Raw genomic sequence first — 13,338 nt, 5'->3', positions numbered from 1 at the left:
GGTTGGTGGGGGAGGCAGCCGCACACCTGGCAGGTGGCAGGCAGGTGAACCAGGCGAGGCATCTCCCAGTTTACAGACAATATAAAGAACCCTCCCCCCACTCAGGTAGCCCAGAACTCAGGGCAGTGCCCCCCCCACCCAGGCATGTGAACCCCAGGATGTCCTGCCCACCAGCCCCTTCCCTTGTGAGGCCCTGGGGGGAGGGGGAGGAAAGTGGGCCAGGAACCTGGGGATGGACCCTTCTCCCACCTGGGGCTCCTGGGTCCTGAGGGTGTCCCTGGACAAATACCACCCCCTGACCCAGCTTCTCAATGTCCTCCCCCGACTCCACCAGCCCAGCAAAGTGCAGGCAACTTGGGTTTGAACTGACTTTATTATTCTGTAAATGTGAATTTTACAAAGCGCTTTACAATTAACGATCACATCCTTTTGTTTGTGTATAACGGATTTCCACCTTATAAGTCGGCTCTGAGCACGCTAGAAGCCCTCGGTTTCCCGGTTGCTGGCGGATGTTTCTGTTGTTGGAGTTATTGATGCGGTGTCAGCCGTGGCTGAAAAGCAACAGTCTTGACTCTGCCACGTAGCAGCATGAAGGAGCGTGAGGAGGCAGGAAGAACAAAGCTTTCCTCCTTCTCTAAAAAAAAAAAAAAAAGCGAGCATCTTCTGTGGCTGAAATGGAACTCAGTGGTATGTGAGACAAATCTCCTTTATACAGCACAGGAACAATTTGTTTATTTTTTAACAGTCGTGAGTTACAGTACTACCGAACCGCTCAGCAGACTTTTACAACAACCGTCTCCTTTTAAAAAGTCTCTTTTCCCCAAACATTCCGTCCAAAGGATGAATGGTCTGTTTGCACCCAGTGCCATCCAAATGTTCAAGTCAAAAATATTTATACATTTTATACTCAGTTCTTTTTTTTGTCTGCTAAAAATAGTATTGCAAGTTTGGCTTCTTTTGACATAAAAATTACAATCATGTGCAAAACGCTACAATGAAGCGATTGATCAGAATTCAAGCAGGTTGTCCAATCTGAATGTGTTAGATTCTGCATAATTTTCCTTTTCTTTTTTTTTTTTTTTTCCAAAGAAACAAAACAAACAAACAAAAACCAAAAACCTTTGCTGTGTTGAAACATCTTGTGCCTCCGGCGGGTGAGACCCTAGGAGCGGCTGGCTGACACAAGACGGATGGGCGCAGCAGCCGCGTTCTCAAACAGTAGTTACAGCTCAAGACAGCTATGAACCCTCACTATATAGGATTTACTGCTGCAGAGGCAGACAGAGGTTTTCTCTGAGTTTTCAGGTGGTTAATGGGCCATAGGCCTTTTTCCACTTGCAGCAAGGTATTTCCATAAAAATAACCCATCTGAGGGGAATTGAAGCAGTAAGCGGCTGGGGCCGGCCGTGAATATGGGGAGCGGTCAGGCTCCATGGCCTCCCTGCCCTCCCAGGCCCCACCCCTGCCTGCCTCCCAGCTCTAAACACAGCCGCCGGAGAACGAGTTTTCACGGGGGAGAGATGAACCCAGGCTCCTGGAGCCCCCACCCGCTGTCATCCAGCACCAGGACAGCCAGGCGGGGGCTGCAGGCTGTGCCCCCGGAGGTCTCTCCCCTCGGCCTCTCGTCCACAGCTGCGTCCACATTCGGGGCAAGGTAAGACAATCAAATCAGATGCAAAGTGAAGCGACCACAGAGAACTCTGGGTGACACCAGACACAGTGCAGAACACAAGACAGAATTCAAGTACCGAGGCACGCCGGCCGGGCGGGCGGGGCCGCCCCAGCTCACAGTATCTGTCACATCTCCCGGTCCCTTCTCCTGGACCTTTCACACTCCGTCCCAGCTGCCTCCTGTGGCACATCCCGTCCCGCTAGGGAGGGCAGGAGAGGGCAGAGCGGCGGCCGGATGCCAAGCCAGCCACCCGCCACATCAGCTCCGACGTGGTCCAGTCCCTTCTCTCCTCCTGGAAAAGGCGCTGCTATAACTTAGCTCTCTAACAGACTCTATGTAGTATATGCGTATTGCTAATAGTCAAGCTTAGGAATAAAGGTGCAGACATCTCATAAATACTGAGTGGCTCGTCTCTCGGTCTACGGGGTCTGGGTGAGTCGGGATCACGCACATGGGACAGGAATTAGTCGTCTTGTAAACAGAGGAGGGGGAGGGTCCGGTTTTCTTAATTGGTTTTCCTTGGGAAAAATGATCAAAAGATGCTAAGGCACTCTGGAAGGCCCCTCCGAGCCCAGGCCTGCCGCCGCCCGCCCCGCGGAACATTCTGGACGCGGAGGGAGCGCCCCGGCAGATACAATCATCAGCCATGCCCGTCTGCAAACGCTCCAACCACGTCCACCGCGGGACATTAGTGCAAAACACTCGGCCCAGCCCGCCCGGGGTGCAGGCAGAGCTCAGAACCCATTCACATTGAATTATTATTAAAGTTTCACCTACAGCTCTTGCCTTCCTTACCCAGGACAACGAAACAGACGGCGATTATAAACAATCAAGGGACAGAGGTCACGGGACATTGTGCTAGCCTGAGCGGTGGTCAGGCGTTCGCTGTGCAGCCACCGCCTCCTCCACAGGGCAAGCAGCACCCCTGGTCCTGGCCAAGGGTGGGGGCGCCGTGCCCACTTTGGAGTGGAGGAGACAGAGGGAGAGAGAGCCAGCCCTTCTGTCCAAACCCAGGACGGGCAGCCGTCTCTCGAAGGTCCCCAGGGATGGTCAAATTAAAGTGCAAATTTGGGGGTGTGGTAGATGAAGGGAAACTCCAGAGGAGATGGGTGGGGTCAGCCTCCCCACCAGCACCTCCCCCACCCCGTGGCCTCCTCCCAATTCCAGGAGGACTTGGTCCTGGTCCCTAGTGGGCTGTGGGCCCCAGCCTGTGTAAGCTCCAACCCCACCTAGGCGGAGACGGGGAGGAGGAAGTGGGGAGAGAGGCCAGCCTCGGGCCAGGTGGTGGGTTGGAGCCCCAGCAGGAGCTGCAGCCCTTCAGGCCCACGACCCCAGGGCTTGGCCCTCCCACTGGGGCAGGGAGGGGCCGGTACAGGGGCCAAGATTAGCTCCTGCAGGCCCACCTAGGGTCCCCCCACCCCTTCCCAGAAGCCATCAGATCTTTCTAGAGGGCAGGCACAGGCCTGGCCTGCCTGGAGGAGGCCCAGGAGGCTGAGTGTAATCTGGGAAGGAGCCCCCACCCCACCCGAGGTCTCCCGGGCACAGGGAGGGGCGGCGGTCAGCAGGAATGGGGAGCCCGAGTGGGAAGGCGCCTAAGCCTCCTGGCCCAGGTTGCCCCACATGGGGACCCTGCAGGAGGCCCTGCAGCCAGGGAAGGCTCAGCTCTGTGGGATCTGGGCAGGGCTGAGCCACACCTGTCCAGTCCTGTGTGCACCCACAGGTGGAGGGGCTTGCTCCGCACCCGGGATGAGACGAAGGGAAGCAGCAAGAGCCCCCTCCACGTCTAGGGGTGAGGGAGTGTCCCTGGCCATGCGTGGGGCTGCCTGGGACTCGAGAGGAAGGTGGCCCCTGGACAAGCGGCCACATGAGTACTTTGGACAATCTGTGCCCCACCCCACAAGAACAAGCAATGAAACTTCAAAGTGAGCATTTCAGCCTCAAACAAACCATCAACCCTGTGGGCCCTTCCTTCCCGCCCCTCCAGTGCATTCCAGAGCCTCGGAACCTGCTGCAGCTCCAGGGTGCCCGCCCCGCCCCGCCCGCAAGCTGCCCTAGCTCAGGCCTGCACCCACTGCCCAGCCACCCACAGCCTCAGAGGTGCACCCCGAAGGCTTGGAGCACAGTACGGGGTAGCCCGCACCGAGGGGACCCCGCTCCAGCCCCAGCCTGGGCCCCTGCCTCCTGTGCGGCCTCTGCCTCCTCCGTCAGACACCCTGCTGCACTCCCCTGGGACCCTCGCCCCCAATGGGAGGTGAGTGGGACCTGGTGGGGGTGGGGGGCTTGGTATACAGATGACTCACGCCCAAGCCACAGTGGGTTGGGGGAGTGACACCCCATCCTCCCTAATTTTTTGCTCTTTTGGGTCTGAAAGTTTCCAAACCATATATGAAATAGATCTGAATTAAGACAAAAACATAGACAGAATCCCAGCATGGCTGAGGGCTCCACTGGGGCGGCCCCACCCCACAGATGGCCAGCCGCCAGGCAGAGCCAGCAGGTGCTCAGAGCCAGTGGCCCAAGGGGCCATGGAGCTGTGGGCAGTGGGCAGACCCCGAGAGTGCGGGGTGGAGATAGAACAGATACAGCCAAGAACAGTTCTGCAGCCACAGTGACCAGCAAGGCCCCTCGCTGGGCCCTCACACTGTTCCCAGCACACACATGCACTCACACACTCCCCACACACACCCACACCCCACACGATGGTGGACCCGGCAGGTCTGACCCCCGAGTCTCAGGAAGAAGGAAAAACAAGAGAAGTTTGGCCCCTGGGGGCCCAGCCCTAGCCTGTGGCCCCACAGGGGCAGGCGGGGTCCCTCTGGGTAAGGAACGGGTGTCTGGGACCCATGCCCCCACTCTGCCGGCCTCTGGCTTTGTCCCCGGGGCAGAGGGAACAGGAAGGGGGGGAAGTGGGCAGAGGGGGCACCGGGGCCTCTTGCCCTCCCTCCCCCCCAAGAAGGGGCAGGGGGCTAACCTCGAGAGTATCAAAAGGAGCCCTGGGACCTCTCTCGCCACAGGGTCGCAGGGGCCTAACCGTTTACAGTATAATAAATGCATTTGTTTCCTTCATAAACTTTAAATACAAGCAGAATAAAAATCACATTTTTTTCAGGCAACAGTAGCAGTTCAGTAGGTAAGTGGCTTGATCACATTGTCGTATTAGTAACGCATGCAAGCAGCTTTAGTACCCGGTCCCTCGCGCGTCTCCCCATCCTCTACAAGGTCCCCGTGTAGGAGCCCTCCTGTCTCCTTGCCGCCGGCGTCGGGGGCCGGCTGGAGCTGGCGCTGCCCTGCTCGAAGGGCTGCCCGGGGCTCTGGCCATCGGCGGGCAGCGGCTCGGGTGCAGCCACCTCCTGGATGACCGAGCCGGCCCCGTCCGCCACTTCACTGGCCTCAAAGGCGGGGTTGGCGGCGCCCAGGTCGACATTCACGGCGTCAGTTCTCAGAGCCACGATGGTGGCGGCGTCGCCGCGCCGCTCGGCGTAGATGCGCTGCTCGAACACCTGCGCCGCGGCGGGCGGGAACTCGGGGTCGAGGGGCACACCGGCGGCCGAGGAGCCCATGACCGTGCGGTACATCTCCACACCCTCGGGCAGCATGGACTTGATCTTGGGCAGCCAGCGCTTCCGGACCCGGCGGGCATTGGTGCACATGTCCGCGGCAATCACGTTCATCTCGCTCTCCTTGAAGCTGGGCGCGAAGTTCTGACAGTACACTGCAAGGACAGGGCGCGCGGAGGCGGGCGTGAGGGTGGCCGCCCCCGCCCCCCCGGGAATTCCACCACTGCTGACCCTGCACCTCCTGAGGGGCCACAGAACCCAGACGCCCCGGACGAGCCTGCGGTCAGAGCGCTATGAGCCAGAGCAGCCACTCCCAGGCCAGTGGGGACGGCCTCCGTCCTGCTCCCCACTGGCACGGGAGACCACGCGGCCACCCAGGCCTCTCCCGGCCTCAGCTTGAAGACCAGCGGCCACCCTCTCACCACTTGGGCGTGGAGGCACTGCCACACTCCTCTGGGACAGTCCCTGGCTGGAGCGTTCAGGGCAGGGGGACATCAGCGCGAAGGGCGCCAGGCTGTGGCTCCAGTGTGAGCACAGGACCAGGGACTTGGCCTCCTCCCTGAGAACTGGCTGGCTGTGTGGTCTTGGGCAGGCCCTTTAGCATCTCTGGGCCTCACTTTCCCCCTCTGTCCCACCCACCCTGGATCTGAGGGCCTGGTCAGACAAGCCTGATAGCTACCCCCACCCTGGCCAGAAGGGGTGTCAGGCCAGGGCTCTGAGGTCAAGCAGCCCTGGACAGCTGCCCACTGTGAGGCTTGGGCCTCTCTAGGCCTGACAAAGGTTCCTCCTCACAGGCTGGACAAGGAGAGAGAAGGGAGCCAGTCGACACCTGTCCTCGGCCCCGTCCCCAGCCCCAAGAAAGTGAGCAGCAATGAGCATCAGCATCACCATCATTAATAATAAAAACTCTCTCCTTTCTCCACCGGGAGCCACAAGACCCAGCTCTCCGAGCAGCAGGGAACCTGGAGGCAGGTCCCCCAGGGCGAGCCCTCGGTACCACGAGCCCTGCTATGGGGCAGCATCAGCCACCTCCCTCCCAGCATCTTCCCAGAGCCCCTGCCAGCATCCCAGGCTTTGGGACTGTAATTACCCACTGCAGAAGCCCCTCTTTGCTCTAAAACACAATCAGCCTCACAAGAAATGTTTCTTAAGAAAGGAAATAAGAGAGAGTTCCGTGTGCTGATGGCTACACAAGGACGTGCTCTTGGGCAATCTGGCCCATGCTGGGCACTAGCCGGCTTCTTCCGAGTCTGGGGGTGCGAGGATGGGGGTGGCGGTCTGCCACGAAGATGGACCGGGCTCCACCCCCACGCGCCCAGGAGCGGGAGGCAGAAGCCAGTGGAGCAGATGGCAAAGGCTCAAAATAACCTCAAAATGTAAATAAGGGGTTTTGTTCAAAAAGGAAAATTAGATCTATTTCACATATTAAAATAGTTTCACAGCTGAATTCATCATGCTTGGAAACCTACCAAGAACGTTAGCACCTCGAGACCTGGCTTCTGAGAGCTGCTCTTTTCTCTCTGCCCCTCGGCCCCGAGGGCCCAGCTTGGCGCCAGGGGGAGAAGCCGGCTTTCTCAGGCCAAGATCTGGAGGGGCAGGTTCTGGAGCTCCTCGAGACACCCCGCGCCCCCCGCCCTGGAGACCCCAGGCCCTCTTACATTTCACAGCGTTCAGGACTCGGCTGTCCAGCGGCTTGCGGCTGGGGTCACTGGTGGATGAACGGATGCCCGTGCCACAGCTGTTGGCCAGTGTGTTCCTGGCGGAGGGATGGGAAGGAGGCAGAGTGAGACTGCCGGCTGGAGGTGACCCTCGGGAGTAGGCCCTCCCCGCCCGCAGACCGGGACAGAGGAGCCGAAAGCCCGCTGGGTGGGGATGTCACCTGGCTTCACCCTTGGACCAGTGTTTACTTCCCAGGAGTCGGGGTGCAGTGGTGGGCAGCAGGCCCCACCGCCCTCTGAGCGGCCGGAGGAAGGAAAGCCTGGGTGGCCTGGGTGGGGTGCCTCCCCCCCGGGGAAGGGGCTCCTCTGATCCACCCACAGAGTGGAGCAAGTGCGCGTCTTCATTCCACGGGGGGTGGTCCACAAGCCCTCCCCAGACCCAGCTCCTGTCCAGGTGGACTTGCTCCTTCCCGGAGCCTGGAAGGTCCTCGGGCCGACACAGTGGTGTGAAGTCAGGAAGGTGTGGGGCCTTACGACCAAAGGGCTCGCCGCTGAAGGAGACTCTAGAAGCTTCTGTGCCCGCTGAGGGACGTACCTGTCAAAGAAGGTGGCGAGGAGCCGCCGCAGCAGGACCTTGTGCTTCACCCCTGCACACAGGTGGCAGTTCATCAGCTGGCCGCGTGTGATGCAGACCCCGGAGCCTGCAGCCGCCAGACATGACAGAGTGTGGCCCTTCGCCTCGCCCCCCAAAACCCAGGGCCATGACCTTCCCGGGGGCTGTAGGGCCAGAACGGGCGTACGGTGGGGTGAGGGGGGCCAGAAAGGGCGGGGAGCAGTGGAAGGCCTTCCTGACTTAGAGCAGGACCCGGGACATGCCACGGCCGTCCCCGAGGCCCCCATCCAGGCCAGGGACCCTGCAGGGCCGGGGACTGTCACTCTAGGGGGCCCCATCACCAGGAGGAGGCAGCCTCGGTCACACGCTTCAAAGGGCTGTCCCCAAACTACCCTTCCAGCCTCAAGGGAATTCCCTGGCGCGGTCTTGGAAACACTCCTTCTTGCCTCTTGGTCCCGTCCCCAAATACCAAGGGATGGGGAGCTGGAATTACGGAGGTCCAGCTGGGGCTTCACTTGGCCAGCACGCACCTCCTCCGGGTGCACTGCAGGGTAAGAGCCAGCCCAGGGCAGAGGTGTGACCAGCGAGCCCACCAGAAGCAAGGCCCGGGTGCTCCACCAGGCCCGGGTGAACAAGGACTGAGCCGGCAGCAGGATCAGACCCGCCAGGAGCAGGGGAGGCCTCCTTACACTGAAGGTTGCCTGTGGAAAAGGAGCTTACGCAAGAGTCAGACGGTGCCCTGACTTTGGAGAAAAACCGGTGTGAAAGCCACTGATGGGCACACGCCAACACCCCGGGGCCCCAAGGGCTCTCGGCAACTTCCACGGCTCATCTGGGCCTTGCTCCGAGATCTGTTTCTACAGAGTGTGCACTGTACCTTCTCATCGGAAAATAGACAAGGGCGGGGCCAGGCTCCTTTCCTGGGGGCAGGGCTCCTGTCTGAGGGGCCCCTGGCTCGGCGGCCTTGGGGGCCTCCCTGCTGGCAGCTTTGGTTAAACAAGTGCATGGCCCATGCTGGATGGAGACCGCCGTCTCGACCCAAGAGCAGAGCAGGCCGCCCTGAGCCACATGGCTGGACAGCCCCTCATTGTGGGGAGATCTGTAAAGGGGTGCTGGGGCCCTGTGGGGCCCGGCAACCTGACGTCCAGCTGTGGGCCAGGCCAGGGAGGGCGGCTTAGCCCTCGCTCCCTCTCAAGCCCAAACACTAACAGGCCGCCCCTGAAAGGCGCGGCCCTTCCTCTGAGGTCTCCCCTGGGACCGAGGCCATCTGGTGAGCCCCTTGGACCGGGAACCCACCCCCAGGGCCCGGGCCTGGCTCTCACAATCCAACACAGGCCAACAGTGACCCTCCCTGAACAGAGCTGCCCAGAACAACGACGGCCGGCAAGGGTCTCAGGGCATGGCCTGGAGTGCCCCGACCCCACTCGCCCTGGCCAGACCGGCCACCACCGCCCAGCTGTTGTCCTGTCAGCTGAAAGGCGAAGCCACCTGTCTGCACCTGGTTCTGAAGCCGCCCTTTGCGGCAGGGGTTCCCAACAGAGGGGACAGCTCGGGCTGAACCCGAGATGCTGCCCAAGGTATGGTCGTCGGGGGTACCAGACAGGAGGGGGGCACCCAGCAGCTCACAGAGAAATCACTCGGAGCGCTGGGGGGGCGGGAGGGGGGGCGGGGGCCCTGGCCAGCCCGTGTTTGGGACTCCCTTGGTGAACCAAGGAAGAGGTTCCCAGAAAATGGCTCGAGGTCCACCCGCCAGGTTGACGGCACTGTCACTTTTCATCTTCCCGATGAACAGCCTTACAAATCAGACCCACAAGGAGCCGTGAGGCCAAATGAACCCCAACACCGAGAAGATCAGTATTTCTGACAAAGGCACCCAGCCCTAATGGGCTTTGGGACTCAATCATGCCGTTTATTTTCACAGAAAAATTCCATTTCTGACTGTGAGCTGCCGTTTGGAACCTCTGGTCATTACCCCGAAGACGCTGCAACTGGAGACTCTGGGAGCTGGGGTGGGCTAAGGGAGACTAGTAAACTATATTCAACTTGGTTTTATCCGCGACTTAAATTAAAACACAATCATGCTCACAGCCCCTGCCAATCAGGAGCGCGGCCAGCCCAGGGGATTCAATTAAAATGCTAAATTAATTCAATTGAATAACTCCTCTTAATGACACATTCTTCTAAAAGGAAATTAGAGGAAATTTAAGATGTTCTATCTTTTTTTTGACTGATTGGTGATGAGTACATTGTTCACAGCTCTAAAGAAAAAATAAACGCCAGGCATCTGCATACAATAGATGGGGTGGGGGGGCTCACCTGCCACCAGCTCCAGCTTCTCACCCGGGTCCCCCTCCGAGTACAGCTTGGGGTGGCAGCGGTACCCGATCTGGCTGATGAGGCTGGCGGGCAGGGCCACCAGGTCGCGGCGGATGAGGACGCAGGAGCGGCTCTCCAGCGGCACTGGTTCCGGCTTCTCTTGCACTGCGGGCACAGAACCCAGCAGTTAGGGGCGTCCTCTGGGAGCCCGGGGCAAGGATGGAGAAGGACATCCTTCCTGCCCAGCCAGGCCAGGGTCAGACCCGCTGCGCCTGCCCTCCGTGTCTTCCCTACCCACCTGGTCCTGCCCTCTGCAGGGAGGACAGAGTGAACGAGTGAGCGGAGGGAGGCAGACAAAGGGACACCCACCCGGGCCTAGAACAGGTCGCTCAGGGCTGAGGGGTGGGCAGGAAAGAGGGCAGGCTGGCGGGGGGCCGGGGGAGCGGCCCCCTCTGCCGATGGAGTGGAGGCTGGGAGCAGAAAGGGCCCCAGACTGTCCCCCCAGCCTGCTTCCTCATGGCACCACCTCTGCAGGTGGGGGGACACAACCCCTCCACGAGTGGACACCTCCCCAGAGGCCGCACCATGTACGCCCGGCCGAGTGGCAGCTCCATAAATATTTGCCGGCAGTGAAGCCAGGCGGTAGCAGAGCCGGGCAGGGCAGACGCGGCGTCGCCGGGGGCTGGCTCCAGCCCTCCGGGCCGTCTGGGAATGTTCCTGACACACCATCGCTGAGGGGACGGTCAGGGACCCCTGAGCATGCCAGACCTGCAGCTACAATGGGGACGGGGGTGGAGGGGGAAGGTGAGGCCCCCTCTGATGTCCCCAACTTGCACCGCAGGCCAGACATCAAGCAGACGACCGCCCTGCCCTCCCAACCACCCACCCTGGCCTGGCCTGGCCACAGGCCCTCGGGCGGGTCTCTTGCAGCCGGGATGGGGTTCCCCTCCAGGGCTCACCGAGGCCCCAAGTCTGTGGGGCACTTGCTGGGCACCCACCATGCCCACATGCTGAGCCAGGTGTCTGGAGGCTGAGGCGGAGCCGTGGGCCTGCCCGTTGCCGTCGGGAGTGCCCTGTCCAGGGACAGGCAAGCAGGGGTGGGGGCAGATGCCACGCGGAGGCTCCCACGGTGGAGAGCACCCAGCCACACCAGGCTGTGCACCCCAAGACCCCTCAAGCAGGTGCCCCCAAGTCCTGCCCCACCCCCTCCTCCATTTCCCCACCACCCTCTCCTCATTCCCTCACAGCCCCCTCCTCATCTTCCTGCCAGTGCATCAACAGCTCCTGCCCCTGAAGCCTCACGCCCCGCCTATCCCAGGGTCAGGATGAGGCCTGCGCAGAGGCAGAGCCGAGCTTCAGGGCGCAGCCGGCTCCCCTACCAGCCTCCCCATTCAGGGCACACATGGCCACCAGTCTAGCACTCTTTGCCCTGCCCAGACAGAGGGCAGAGGCCCTGCCTCCCCGATCCCTGTGCCCCTGGGCAATTCCGGGTCACTTCCCGGAGGGCCCTCTGCTCCCAGCCAGCTGTCGTCATTGAGAAATCACAGATGCTCCGGGCGGGCTCCCCCTGCACACCTGGCTGAGCTGCAGGTAAAGACCCGAGGGCCCGTCCCTCCCTCACCCACCCACCCGGTCAAACGGGCAGGGTCTGCCTGTCGGAAAGGCCCTCGGGCTGCGCAGATGGCCACTCAGGGTTGGGTCTTCCTGGCCAAGGAGAGTAGTTTCCCTCAGCAGCCTTAGTGGACACTGCGGGAGCGGCAGCTCATAGAACCTTCAGGATTCAGATGCCCAGAGGGCAGGGCTGGGCTGGAACCTACTCCTCCACCTGGCTAGCGCCCCTGTCCCCTCTGCACTGTGACACCCCTCAGGGGTCACAGGAAAAGTCAGCAGAGGCACTTGAGCCTGAGGAAGACCAGGATGGGCCAGGAGAAGGAGCCGGGGAAGCCACGTGGGGTGGGGCTGCTGTAAAGGAACTTCAGCAGGGAGGGGGGCAAAGAAGGGTCCCGGGCGGACATCCCCTCACTCCCGCCCAGACCCCCAGAACCTGTAGTGTGAGCATGAAGTAACCCCAAGTTATCTTTGCACCAAGCTCCCGTGGGGGAGGGAGAGGGGCCGTCCAGTCCCTGGAGGACCAGCATCCGAAAACCACAGGCGAGTCCTTCGGGAAAAGGCAAGACGGTGGGTCCCAGTCCTGAGGTCAGGGTGGGGGGGTCTCAGCACCCAGCTACTCTGGACCTCCCCCCTACCAGGTCTGGAATCACGGGCTCTGGAGTCACCCAAATCCCCATCAAGGACCCCCAGTCCACCCCTCTACCCTGTCCCCTTGGTGCTCAGTCCCTTCCCAAGGAGGCACCACCAGTGTGCACAGGACGAGGACCAGCACACTGTGCCTTCAGTCCAGCTGCTGCCGAATTCCAGGGTGAGGGAGGGAGTTTTCCCAAATTGGCAGACCCCCGGTGGAGGCTGCAGCACAGACCAGGCAGAAGTCAGGGGGCGGCCACTGCGGGGGGCATTTCCCAGCAGGCGTGTTTGGGGAACGTGGGCAGGGCCAGATCAGCAGAGAGTAAGGAGAATCTTCCAAACCTGGAATACCCAGGGGCTCGGGAGCACAGGAAAAACAAGCCGGATGATATTTTAAAACATAATTACCCGCCCCCGCCCCCCAGCCTGCTGTGATTACACACGCAGACTCGGGGAGCGCCAACGCTGGCGCCGTGGCATTTACATAAAGAGTGCTCATCCCCATCCACAACTCCTCGTCCCGCAATGTTTCTCCAAACAGCAGAAGTTGTTTGCTCTCTGCACACCGCCCCCCCCACCCCAGCCCGGCTCCCCAAGAGCCAGAAACTGTCAGATCCAGAGCAACCAGAGGAGCCTCTTCTATTTCTGCTTTGCCATGTGCCGGATACTGCGCCAGCTAAAAATACCCTAACCCGAGTGGTGGCTCATCTGGAAAGGTGCCCCAAATTTCTTCACGCACCCCTACCCCTTCCCTGGGCCCCAAGTCACCCACCATGGCCTGGAGCTGAGCTTCAGGGGCTCCTCCTTCCAGGGGGGAGGAGGGGGCCGAGGTACAACTAGGCTCTGGAAACCCAGAAGAGCTTGTGCACAGGGGCACAGAGTGGGGCTGCCTGCGTGTCCCTGGTGGCCCTCTGGATGGGTCATTCCAGCGCCTGATCTAAAGGGTGGTGGGAGGCCCCTTGCGGGCTGTGGGCAGGGGCGTGCAACCTGCAGAGACCCCTCAGGTCACACCTAGGTCCCCTGAGCACCAGGGACGCAGTGGCCTCCTGTCACCCCAGGACCGGCCGCCGTGACGGCGCTGCCACCTTCACCATCAACAGCACGCTTGTAACCTGCAGCAACTGTGGTTTCCAGGATTGCGGGCTCCGTGAAATTTGCGGAGAAGCACGTGCAAGAGCAATTAGCTGTTGTTTCAGGAGGTGCGTAATCGCCCTCCCTGTAGGTGAGGTGAGTCACGGTCATAAAGGTCACGATGGAAAGATCCGGAACAGGAACTAATCT

At 60.9% G+C, this 13,338-nt stretch overlaps 1 protein-coding gene across 3 annotated transcripts in view; it reads right to left on the bottom strand.

Annotated features, from left to right (window-relative positions):
* Positions 1–334: 334 nt before the first annotated feature.
* The window catches only part of NACC2 (NACC family member 2), a 77,413-nt gene continuing 64,409 nt past the window's right edge, over positions 335–13,338 (bottom strand). For all 3 annotated transcript variants that reach the window (XM_058524503.1, XM_058524504.1, XM_058524505.1), the window contains exons 3-6: positions 9,817–9,981; positions 7,483–7,588; positions 6,888–6,985; positions 335–5,384 (exon numbers count right to left, since the gene is read on the bottom strand). In XM_058524503.1, the coding sequence (XP_058380486.1) occupies positions 4,885–5,384; positions 6,888–6,985; positions 7,483–7,588; positions 9,817–9,981 (869 nt within the window). In that variant the 3' untranslated portion in view covers positions 335–4,884. The remainder of the gene's footprint in view (positions 5,385–6,887; positions 6,986–7,482; positions 7,589–9,816; positions 9,982–13,338) is intronic.

Source organism: Diceros bicornis, chromosome 28, assembly GCF_020826845.1.
Source record: "Diceros bicornis minor isolate mBicDic1 chromosome 28, mDicBic1.mat.cur, whole genome shotgun sequence".
NCBI classification, from domain to species: Eukaryota; Metazoa; Chordata; class Mammalia; order Perissodactyla; family Rhinocerotidae; genus Diceros; species Diceros bicornis.
This window is presented reverse-complemented; position numbering and strand designations above follow the sequence as displayed.